Source organism: Natrix helvetica, assembly GCF_964273705.1.
Source record: "Natrix helvetica genome assembly, chromosome: Z".
Taxonomy (NCBI): Eukaryota; Metazoa; Chordata; class Lepidosauria; order Squamata; family Natricidae; genus Natrix; species Natrix helvetica.
Genome location: NC_138554.1, coordinates 138310019 through 138323126, shown reverse-complemented (window position 1 = coordinate 138323126; position 13108 = coordinate 138310019). Strand labels below are relative to the sequence as shown.

At 37.4% G+C, this 13108-nt stretch overlaps 1 protein-coding gene across 3 annotated transcripts in view; it reads right to left on the bottom strand.

The window, feature by feature from the left end:
* Nucleotides 1-13108, bottom strand: part of NKTR (natural killer cell triggering receptor) — a 46502-nt gene that overhangs the window by 26828 nt on the left and 6566 nt on the right. For 2 of the 3 annotated variants that reach the window (XM_081970194.1, XM_081970195.1), the window contains exons 4-6: nucleotides 12468-12575; nucleotides 9556-9600; nucleotides 7389-7476 (exon numbers count right to left, since the gene is read on the bottom strand). In XM_081970194.1, coding sequence (XP_081826320.1) covers nucleotides 7389-7476; nucleotides 9556-9600; nucleotides 12468-12575 — 241 coding nt within the window. Of the gene's footprint in view, nucleotides 1-7388; nucleotides 7477-9228; nucleotides 9257-9555; nucleotides 9601-12467; nucleotides 12576-13108 lie in introns of those variants that run through there. The other variant, XM_081970196.1, reaches the window with a different exon arrangement.

The following is a 13108-nucleotide window of genomic DNA, read 5'->3' as shown; positions in this document are numbered from 1 at the left end:
TGATGTGATTGGGAGAAGGGACAACTGTCAGAACTTTCGGTCTGGGCCATAAGTGCTTTTTTTTGGATGTGTCAGAACTTTGAAGAGTGGCTAAGCAACCAGGCATAAGTCAAGGACTACTTGTTGCTGTATTGATATGCACTTGCTCCAAAGGCCACAGAGAATGTGTCTTACTGGCAGATATCCTCCAAATATATTCACAATGTGAGTATCGTCAGTCACAAACACTGATCTTGTTGCTTGAAGATTTTACAAATATTGTTGTTCAGATCTCATTTTTTGATTGGTCTCTCAAAGGAGGGAAGGCTTGGAGGACTAGCCTCCTGCCCACACAGGGGATAATATTTCAGGACCTGTGGTCAATAACGCAACTTACCTACTATTCCTTTCTGCAAAGCTAGAAAAATTAACAGAATTATTTGCTGATCAGGTCAACAAGGGCAAGGCACTCTCTCTCTACGGCCATTTGTCTCAAATGTTATAGGGTTTCCTACTTGAGCAGGGGGTTGGACTAGAAGACCTCCAAGGTCCCTTTCTGTTATGCTGTTTACCCCACCTGCTCTCAAGCCTTGAGAGTCACAAAAACAGGCAAGGATCAGCATGCAGCTGCCTGGCTCTTTAGCTCTAAAATCAATAAAAAGCGGGGGGGGGGGCATTAAGGCATGTGATTCAGGAAGCAGAAATGTGAATTATTATTATAGTTCCTTTTTGCAAAGTGAGGACAGCAAAATCTGTCGGGAATGAAGTGATGACTGGGAGGCAAGGGTGCCTTTTCTTCCTTAACTGGTCTAAAAGATTAAGCACTGTTATTCTGCTGGAATAGCCTTACGTTTGCAGAGAAACGAGCATACAGAAAGGGACCATTAGCACACATTTATGTGTTCCAAGTACAAAGAATATTTAAAAAATGTGGGGCAGAAGTATGAAGCCTTACCTTGCTGGCAAGTGGCTGTTAAATGTACTATTGCTATGGCTGGATCTAATTGCGCATAGACGATATCTGCAGTGAATTTCATATGTGTGAACGAAAGAGGGAAATTAAAATATATGGATACGTATTAAATATTTGTAATTGAGGCCCATATGCTGTAATGTTATTTCTGACTTCTCAAGTATGGTTGGGTGATCTCCGCAGGTTCACTCAGCCTCAGTTGTTCTCCTTTCTATAAAACAACCTGAATCTAGTGAGGACATGAACAGAATTGTGCAATTTAAACTATAACCAACTAAACTGAAATTCTGAATTAGAAAAAACTACCAAGAGGTTAATTAGATTGAGAATCAGTGTAACACCCCCAGTTCTAAGTGAAAGTATCCATCAACAATTTTGAAATATTTTTTTTTACTAGTTTTCAACATTAAGATACTTTGAATCGTTGCCTTTATTCAAACACACAAAAAAGCATTTTCAGAAAAACAGGGAGGGAGAAAAAAAAATTTGAACAGCATTAATAGCAAGAAATCTTAACTATGCCTTACCTATTGCCTTCGTCCAAAATGGAAGTGTATTATAAGCTCAAAACTTTGCATTTTAGTATTAAAAGAAATACTGATTTCAAAATATGGATGTTATTTAAACTGGTGGGTGTAAAATAACTTACTCAAACCTTTGCATTTAATATTATTGAAATACCGATTTCAAAGTATGAATATTATTTAAACTGGTGGGTATAAACCAACTACGATCATTTTAAGTAACTATTTTTTCCCTTGATAATAGTTTGCAAGAATACATCAACTATTGATCTAAGCATTCTTTGGTTTTTCAAAGCCATTTTTTCCCCGCTTAGAGAAAAATGATGAAAAAATTGTATTTCAAAAGTTTGGGGTGGAAAAAATTACTTCTACAATTAGTAAGAATTTTTGCATGGTTTATTCTGAAATAGGGCTTTAAAAGAACAGGGTAGCTATAAAGAAGTCTCAGTCTCTTTCTCAACCCCAGAGAGAACACCACAAGATTCAATTCACATATGATCAGAAAAAAGACAAGAAAGACAGAAAGAAAGGAGAAAATGAAAAAGGAGGGGAAGGAAGAGGGAGAAAAAAGAAGGAAAGCGAGAAAGAAAGAACACAGCCTTAGAGGAATGAGACATTACCTTTGGAGCGCACGATGTAACACTGTTTCTGTAAATTTTACACAAAAATGGCAAGAAATAAATTGTAGTACAATTCCAAACAAACTTGAGACTATGTTTAATACAGCTTTTAAGTACTTTTTTGTGTTTTAGTTGAATGCAATTTTCTATGTGTATGCAAAACCAAGGTCACTTTTTTTAAAAAAATAGAGCTCTAAATTTTCTTTATGTTCACCTTTGTTTATGGTTCAGGATTTATACAAGTAGAAATAGGATTTGTTTATGCACTGAAGAGTCACTACAAAAAATAAAATCCTCTGTCCCGAAAATCATTTGTTTGCCTACACTTGTTGCACGCAAGTTATGACTACATGTGTAAAGTTACTTGAGCGATTTGTTTGTGTTACAAAAAAATTACAGGTAGCCTTCGACCTATGACCACAACTGAGCCCAATATTTCTATTGCTAAGCAAGGGACTTGTTAAGTGAATTTTGCTCCATTTTACAACTTTCTTGCCACAATTGGTAAGTGAATCACTGTAAGCTGTTAAATTAGTCACAAGATTGTTAAGTGAATATTGGCTTCCTTATTAACTTTCTCTGAAGGTTGCAAAAGGAGATCACGTGTCCCCAGGGACATTGCAACCATCATAAAAATGAGTCAGTTGCCAAGTGTTGGAATTCTGATCTCAAGACCATGAGGATGGTGCAACTGTTGTGTTAAAAAAGTTTCATTAGTCACTTTTTTTCAATACGGTCATAACTTTGAACAGTCACTAAATAATCAATAGTTAACCCGAGGGCTACCTGTACTTGAAGGATTTATAAAGACTATTAAATCACAGAGGAGGTGGGGCGGAGGGGGACACCTTTTATAATGCCCTTCCACAAATCAAAGCAGTACATAAATAAAGACAGGAATTATCTGGATTTCCAGCATGGTCAGGAAAAAGCTCTGCATGGCAGGGCAGGATTAATCTCGGTGATGTTGTGGCTTGTTAAAAGGCCACAAAAAATCAGTAACGTAATGCTTTCGACCCACATATAAATGCTAGTGAGATCAGAAATCATATGGTTATAATAAATGCGGGTGTGTTACCATTCTTTTCACAAATCAGGATAATGGCTGGGATTAGTAAGTGAAAGCTCTCATTTTACATGAGTCTAGCATGGTTTGACTATAGAGTGCTTCAACAGTTTGATTCATGTTTCTTTTGTACCTATCAGCAGACTCCCACAGGGGTTATACTTATTAAGAAACAATTTATGACAAAAAAATTTCAGGTTAAAGGTGTAAGAAAATTATGAAAAGAGCCACATATTTTTTTTTGCAGCAACTTTTTCAAGAATTGAAATAATCCCAAGCATGTGCAGTTCAATAACCTTTGAATTCCACCAATTTTTAGAATTACCCTCTTAAAAATAGGAAAAGCTGAAGAAAAACCTTAAATATTCTAGGTAGAATAGAAACCTCGTCTTTGTCTCTCTCTCTCCCCACCCCATCCTTTGTAGTCACATTATAGAAAGATGAAAAACTGTTCCAAAATATTTACAACTGAAAAAGAAAATGTCAACCACATATTCATTGGTGCAGTTCAACCAACCCCAGTCTGCAGTACAAATGTTAATATTTGGGTGTGCCTCTGAGGGTGGGGGCAGAGAGGAGATACGTCAGCAGCACAAAAAAACCACTGTCTTCTAAGCCGTTATCATCACCTATTTTATCACCAGTCACTGAGTTTCAACATGCTTAGAATAAACATGTTTCCATCATCCAACAAAAATTAAATAAATAATAATAATAATTTTTTTTTTTTAAAAAAGTAAAAACATACATGAAATTGAAAGCGCAACAAAAACACACAAAAAAACTCTCAAATGGATCACTGGGTCTTTTTTCTGCCATCAGTTTTCTATGAGCTACTTTCCTCCCTCCAGAAAAGCTGTTCTGAGCCCTGCATTGTATCATAACTTATTTCTTACATTATACCTTATTTTAAACTCTATTCCTTCTCAGTTTGTTGCGTAGATTGGCAGGGGCATCCTAAGAATTCAATCCACAAGTGCAAATACTGATTTTTCTTTGCAATATTGTTTAAGCCTTCCTCTATGAAAAGTCTTGGTGCACCTCAAGATGTTGCTAAGTACGGTGAACACTTCTCTGGCTCTTTAAATTTTAGCCAGTAATAAACATTTATAATAAACACTTATGATCACAATGGCATCCCCACCAAAATTTTTGCTAGGCAAGGCAGCCATTAAGTGAGCTGTGCCCCATTTTACAACCTTTCTTACCAAAATTGTTAAGCGAATCATTATAATTGTTAAGTTACTATCACGGTTGCTAAGTGAATCTGGTTTTCCTCATTGGCTTTGCTTGTCAGGTCGTAAAAGGGGATCACCTGATCCTGGGACGCTGTAACCTTCATAAGTACATGCCAGTTGCCAAAAGTTCAAATTCTGATCATGTGACCAGCGAGATGCTGCAACAGTTGTTAAGTTTAAAAATGGTCACATTTTACAGTGCCACTGTAACTTCAAATGGTCGCTAAATGAATGGTTATAAATCAAGGACTACCTATACTTTGCAAGGGACAGAAGCTGTATCTTACTTTTATGCAAAAAAACCAACAACCAACCACCTGTCTGTAAACTTATTGAACCTGTAATGTTGCACTTGAGTTTGAGTACAATTTAAAAGTTTGTCATGGCAGAACATGCTTGTCTTATATCAGCTGCATTTTCACTTATTTAGTCTTTCTTACACCAAATAACTGTTAATTGTAACAGTTATCATTATATAATAATAATTATTAAAGAGGGCATATCTACTTCCCCTGAACCCAGAGTACTGTACAATGAATGTTAAACTTATCTTAAGCAGGTCTGTATAGGGTTTAAAGTTATACCATAGGATAAGTTGCTGGCACCACCTTTTATTGCTAAAAGTGAGTCTGTAAGATATATGTTTTAATATGTTTTCTAAATTGTAAGCAGTATAGAGTTACCTTGTAAGGGAGATGGGAGCCATAAAAATTTAATAAATAAATAATCAGCTGTATTAATCAAATGTTCTTGTAATCATTGCCATGTAATATTAAATAAACTTTAGAGCCCATTAGCAGCTTCATGATCCATGGGTTAGTAGTTGTACTTTTGCCAGTTCAAATAAGCTTTGAAACTGGAAAAAAGTATGGAAGAGCGAACAAATTACTTTTATTTTCTACTGTATGTCTAATTCATGCTAATCTCAAGCATAAGGGAAGCTAAACTAGACCACAGAAATCTCTATAAACCTGCATTACCTTGCTAATGAGGTAAAAGATATTTCCAATTTTATATTGATTTTGGGGACTTGCCTGAGGAAGCAAGCTAAATATACCTCTTATCTGAACATTATTCAATAATGGCAGAGACCCCTTTTCAGTTTAATCTTCTAAAGAAGTGATCCCTTTAAGAAAGTAACAAAGCACCATTCATTCTTATCAAGAAAGATAGCAAACTTTAGGGAGAAACATCATATATAGCAACCAGGACAGTAATTCTATTAAACATGCTTGAAATCAGTAACAACCAAAATTTACCAAATACCAAAAGTCCAAGTTATCTTGTCTCAAACGCAAGACAAAATGAATGCAGGTTGTGTTTTTTGTAAATGCTAATGCCGGAATTTAGGTGGAGGAATAGAAGAGAAAATGTTGAACCGCAGATTCTAATAAAATCCAGCAAAATCACTTGGAGTACAGCAGGTTAAATGCACTTCGACAGGTGCCTTGCTAACAAAATTAAAACTCTGGAATGGGTTTTGTAACCAAATTCCTTATATATATAAATCTACCACTTCAGATTTTCAAAGCGATAGAAAATGCGAGCAAAAATTAATATGAAGTCTTCACAACAAATGTTAAAATTACATTGTACCTGGCTATCGGTAAGTTAACACTGATCAAAATCAATATTTATTATACAGGTAGTCCTCGAATTATGCCTGTAATTGAAACCTGGAATTATGGCTTATAAATCATTAGAGTTGTAGATTGAGGCATCACATGACTAGGTGTGAAGTTACAACAGTTTTTTCCCCCCCACAGCGGTCATTAAGCAAATGCTGCAGTCGTTAAGTGACTCCATTTTCACCCAAGGGGTGATTTTTGCCAGAAAACAAAAGCAGATGTTAGAAACTGGCAAAAATGTGTAGAAAAGTAGTCACATGAGGTCTGCTGCAAAGAGCCATAAATAAACTGGTTACCAAGCATCCAAAATGCATTCATGTGACATGGTGTGTGTTGTGTATGATTGTGTGTGTCTGCCATAAATCTAAAAATTTATTTTAAGTAGCTCTAGGAGGTTCCATCATTAAGTGACCAGTTGTAGTTGAGGGCTGCCTGTAGATCACTATACAGGTAACTTCTCAACTTATGGCCACAACTGAGCCCAAAATTTCTGATACTAACCAAGTGAAATTTTGCCCATTTTACGACCTTTATTGCCACAGCTGTTAAGTGAATCTCTGAGTTGTTAAATTAGTAACACAGATGTTAAGTGAATCTGGTTTCCCGAATGACTTTGATGGTCGCAAAAGGGGCTCACATGATCCCGGGACACTGCGACATGCCGGAACACTGCTACCGTCATAAATATGAATCAGTTGTCAAGCATCCAAATTTTGATCACATGACTGTGGGGCTATTGTAATGGCCGTAAGTGTGAAAAAAGGTCGTAAGTCACTTTTTCCAGTGCCGTTGTAACTTTGAACTGCCACTAAACGAATGGTTGTTAAGTCAAGGACCACCTGTATTTTCCATTAGACCAACTTCAAAAATATTTAAGAGGTTTTCCTCCCTGGAACTACTGCGTGTCTAAAAGAGGGCGGTGTCCCATCACAGAATTAAGAGGCCACCATCTGCCCCCTTTCATGTGTTAAAAGAAAATGTGCATGATTTCTCTACCCAAACCATCTCTGTGCACCTTTGGGCTCTGGGAATTGATGGGAGATAAAAGCTATGAATTCACTGCTTTCACAAAAAAAAATGCCTGGAATCAGCTTTTCAGAACCTGAGATACGATATTCCCCGCGAGAAATTTTTTGTAAGAGAACATAATGCCTTTATATTCTGGTATGGACCATGCGAAGCTAAAAAATTTAAATCAGCACTGTATCTAGAAAATCAAATAATTGGCTTTCATTGGTGAAAAGCAGAAATCTGCCTTTCGGTTCCTGTCCTTGTATAAATATTTTGGCAATACTATCTTTCTTATGAACAGTGTTTGTGCTTTTAAGAAAAGAGCAACTCTCAAATGAAGTTTACTTACATGAAAAACTGGGAACCATTCGTATGTTTCCCTCTGTTTGCCATTGACAAAAGAAACGCTCGGTCATGTTTCAAAATAAAGTTTTCATCTGTGTCGAAAGAGGAGACAAAGCAGAGACAAGTCAGCCTCCCCCTGGCATTTAGACCCTTTCCAAGTATCAATCATGAAGAATTATCCCATTGTGCAGTAAAAACTCAAAAACAATCTATGCCATTAGAAAGACGGTTTGCACGCAAGCAATCATTGAACAGCCTTTAATCGAGAATATTCAGATGTTTTCGGTATTACAAGCCACTTTACCATTTCGTTAACTGCTTTTGTGGGGTCTCTGGCTGTTCTTCAACATTGCAGAGATTTTTTTGAGCCCTGCTATTGAAACACGTTTCTTCTAGTTGCAGAGGGAACAGATCACATGCAGTTCCATAAAACTATGGTGCTATAGATTCCTTAGGTACAACCATTGACTAACTCACAGTTAAGAGAGAACTTGCATCTCGGTGAATGTTTCCATGAAATAAGAGCACTAAGGAAGTTCAAATTTTCTTTGTGAAAAGACAATATGCCTTGTGGTTTTTTGTTTTTTAACTGTACAGATCAGTGCTTCTCAATCCCGTCGCCTTTTAAGATGTGTGGGCTTCAAACCCCAGAATTCCTCAGCCAGCCACGGTGAATTCTGGCAGCTGAAGCCCACATATCTTAGCTTTGCCAAAGTTGAGAAACACTAGTGTAGATACTTCCTTAATGTTAATCAATTGGCAATAAGTTAAGAACAATTCCAAAGCATTTTCTCCAGGAATCCATAGGCTAAGAATCACCAGCATGCAATAAAGTTGGGTTTCATCAGAAAACAGAATCCTCTACACCAAAAAGCCCTTTGATTTGGACAGCGAAACCACTTGTAATTAAACTAATCATGTGGTGTGTTCCGGTGCTCTCTTAAGATTGATAGTTTTCTGGTAGACGTTTCATGACCCAACTCAGTTACATCATGAATGCTAGAAGCTAGAAGCCCATTCCTTTCTAGCACTGATGTTACCTAGTTGGGTCACAAAACGTCTCCACTAAGCTCAGAGAGCACCAGGGACCCCACAGTTCAAATCTGAGTTACAAATGTTCTATCGATAATTAAATTATGATTTGTTTCTTAAGCTAATTCTCAACTACAAACCTCAGCCATCCACAAAACGAGAACGCCACATATGTCTCTTTCAGTTTCATTGCAGAAAAATCTCATTTTACAACATGCTGTTCTGACTGATGATTACAGAATCTACTGGCAGCTTTAAACGGATTTTATTGGACACCGTAACAGTACAGTACCAGGACAGTTGTACTTACCCAGTTCAAAATCTTAGAAGAAAAGAACCAAAATCCTTTACAACACAGATTGGCAGAACAGAAGAATAATTGCTGTTGTATCCTATGATTATACTTTTATTTAGAATGTAATTTTGTACAAAGCAGCTCATTTAGAAAAGGTTGTTCTCTTCTATCTAAGTATGTTCAGGACATACTTGGAACCAACCTAACAGTAAAACTGTTTGGTATCTGATTTATAATCCAACACTTTTAAAACATGCCCCAAATAATTGAGAAGACACATACAAACCTCGAAAAGGGCAGGGAAAGGGAAGGAGCACCTGAGTTGAAAGACAAGTAGGTGACATCCCAAGGACGTCTTGTTCCAAACCGAAGGCCATCTTGGGCCTCTCAAACTATTTTGGGGTTCATCTCCAAAGCTACACGGACCCAGCCACAAATTCATTAACAACCGACCAGAGATTTATTAGGAAGGGTGCAGGGGAACAGTTTGAATTTGTGTTGAGCTTTTGTGTCTTACCTTTTCATTTTGCAAAAGATCACATTCTCTATAAACAAAAGAATATGTTGACAGTTTTAGGCAGGAAGACAGGAGTTGGCATGAATCAAGTTGGCTAGCCTCCATGCTGAAGTCAAGTTTTAACCACTACAATTGCCGCCATAAACGTTGACTGTTAACGCTAACATTTACAGTCTTAAGAATTTTAAAACTCATGCACACAGAGAATATCCATGCAATATTATACTTTCATGCAAGAGGAGCTATATAAACCTGGTTATGAAAAGCTGAAATTGGAATTCGCAAAGCTGAAGCCACCGAGGTTTAAAATAACTGCTTGAAGCTTACCTTTAAAGTATCCTCCATAAATAGATTCGCCCCCTTTTCCGTTACCTAGCATTAAGAAGGTAGAATGTTAAATCCCGGAAAATGCCACTAAATAATTTAATTAGTTGCATAGCAGGTTTACCAGTATGAAATTGACAATGAGGTCTGCGAGATTCCTAATTTTAAAATACAGGTAAGTTGCAATTATAGGTAGTCCTAGACTTACACCCACAATTGAGCCCAAAGTTTCTGTCACTAAATAAGACAGTTAAGTGAGTTTTGCCCATTATACGTTTCTTTCCACAGTTGTTATATGAGTCACTGCAGTTGATAAGTTACCATCACATTTATGGCTTCTGTAGCGACTCTGCTTTTCAGAAGGTTGCAAAAGGTGATCACATAACGGTTGCAGTTATGAAACTGCAACAGTCATAAATATGAGTCAGTTGCCAAGCATCCGAGTTCTGATCACATGACCACCATTGTGAAAAATGGTCAAAAGTCATTTTTACAGTGCTGTTGTAACTTTGAACCGTCACTAAACAAACTGTTGTAACTCAAGGACTACCTGTAGCACTAAATAATTTAACTAGTCACATAGTATGTTTACCAGAGAGGAATTGGCAGTAGCCTCTGTGAGATCCCTAATTTTAAATTACAGATAGTTCACAGTTAAGATAGTTGGGTGCAGGTGATAACAGGTATGTGTTTAGATATGGGCAGCAGATACAGATAATCCTTGATAAATGACCATTAACAGAGCCTGTCCATTAGCAGGATGGGACAACTTGCCACAGTCAATTCGCCGCTCTGGGACAATCCTGTTCAATTACGTTAAATAAATAAACATTTTTTTTACCATTCACATTTCATTCTGTCTCTCCTTTTGTATCCTTTCTTTAATTATTCTAGCCCACCATTTCTTTGATATTAATATCTTGTCCCGCAGTGAGTTGCCCTCTGGCAAATTGGCCATGGTGAGTTGGCTGCGGCAAATTGTCACAGAACCACCCATTAGGGTCTATCATTTGTTGTGGCGGTTGAGAATACTGTTGGCATTAAGTGAATGTGGCACTCACAAGCATGAGCTCATTGTTTACTATGGGCAGAGTCTGGCTGAAAAGTGAAAATGCTGGTTTTCAACAAAACTGTTCTAAAATGCCCACAAAACTGTGGGACGCTGCCTTAAATGGGGTTGTGTTGCGAACATGTGACTGCTGGACAACTGGAATTTAGGATATGGGTCCCAAGTCCCCCTTTTCAGGTAGGTTATAACCAGGGGTGAAATCTACTTACCTTTGCTACTGGTTCACAAATGTGCTTTCTAGCTAATATAAATCGTGCGTCACAGCTGATAGTCGGAAATACCAGTTCACCCGAACCAGTTGCGTTATTTTACTACCGGTTCGGGCGAAACATGGGACTTAGGATATGGGTCCCCTTTTTCAGGTAGGTTGTAACTTCAAAAGTTCGCTTTTGTAAAAAAAGTAAGCCGAGGACTACATGTATACTTAAAACTCTATTATTGTTCTGCACTATTTCATAAACATATACCAATTTATGTTTAAAATACTCAATTGCCTATCTACAGCAAGATGGAATAATTACACATATTTTTTTACCTTTCTTGCCACAGTTAAGTGAATTGCTGCAGTTAAGTTAGCAGCACAGTTGTTAAATGAATCGGGCTTCCCCATTGACTTTGCTTGTCAGGCGGTTGCAAAAGGAAATTAAATGACACTGCAACCGTCATAAATATGAGCCATCTGCCAAGCAGTGAAAATTTTAGTCATGTGACCATGGGGATGCTGCAATGGTTTTGTGGAAAACTGTCATAAATCACTTTATTCAGCGTCTGTTAACTTCAAATGGTCATTAAATGAATGGTTGCAATTCAAGGACTACTGTAGTCCAAATAATTTGTGGGATTGATTAACTGCATTAATCAAGAGCATCTGTTACTTATGAAGGGATTTCCTCAAATGCATCTCCAGTGCTGTTTATTGAAATTCCACTGTTCCCTGTTAAGTTTGAGATAGGCCTAATTGGATCCTCCCTACAAATAACACTATCTTTGGCACATGTGCAAACAGCACAGGGAAACCACGACTCCTCATCTTTTCTCTTGAGAGATTACACAAATGTCTCCCTGACACAAAACAGCGTCTGTGAAGATGCCAAATCCAACTCCAACTCCTTCTCATCTTATCTCTAAGAGATTGCACTAATAGGGAGTTACAAAACAACGTCTGTGAAAATGCCAAATTTGGTCCGACAGAAAAAATTAAGCTGTGATTTTTAGAACAGGCTGGGAAAGCAACACTTAAGTTTCTCTTCTCAAAATCTTTTTTCCCTCCCTCTTCACAGCTTATAGCTGTTTCCTTTGAGGATTTGATCTCACATTGACTTTTAGCATTATGGATCTTCTCTTTACATTTAATTAAGACCAGGGTCTGTGCTGCATTTAATGACCCACATGTTTAATGACTGGATTGGGGAAAGCAGGATGGGGGAGTCGCAAGCGAAGTGATCATGTGGAGTGCTCCACTTAGTGGCCATCAAGACTTGCAGTCGTAAAGAGCAACAACAATAATAATATTCAGGATAAATTTTAGAGTCAGACAAGCATAGGATTTTACCTTATATAAAACTCTAATTAGAATGTCTTTTTAAAAAAACTAATGGTTTAATTCCAGATATAATATAATCTATTCTTAAAGTTACCATTCTTATAATATAATATGAGAGCCAACAGCATATCCAAGATATTTATTTTTTTGCTGAAAAGAAAAAAGGATCATTTATTGTAGATATTTAAATATATACAAACATCTCATAATTTTTTACAGGCAACTTTGGGCAATTCTTTAATTACAATGGAAACCTCTCCTCCAATTTGGGGTGATGGATTAAAGTAAGGTCGTTTCATCTACCTTCGCTAAAGTCTCCGCCTTGAATTATGAAGCTTTTAACCACGCGGTGGAAAGTTGAGCCTTTGTAGCAAAGCTTTTTTCCAGTTGTTTTCCCAATTCCCTTTTCACCTATGAGGGGGAAATATATGTAAGCTCTCAGCGGTGTTACAAGCCATGATGTCAAAGAGAGGCGAATGAGTCAGATATTGCAACTTGGTCTCATGTCATTTAAAGCCATAGGTGGTGACAATGCCACAAGTGGGTCCAGTTGTATGTACTGCACACAGCTGGACAAACATGACTTCTAAATAACCACTTACATTCGGCAGAGCTTCGGTTCCAAATGGAAGACACTACTATCAGGAGCTAAACACAGAGGGAAGACATTTTTGACTGACAATTAAGACTTCATTAAAGTAGCAGGATAAAGGTCTTTGGAGATTCTCAGTCATCCAGGTCATAGTTGTCCCAAAGATGATTTTCAAGAGGCAACTGGACTTTCCAGTTTTTTCTTGAAGGCGTTTCACTTCCCATCCAAGAAGCTTCTTCAATTCTGACTGAATGGCGGAGAATGGGAGGATTTACATTCCTGTAGTCATCTGGTCCTTACAGAGTAAATGAGGCTTTCAGCAGTTCCAAGAAGGTTCCACACCATTTGCACT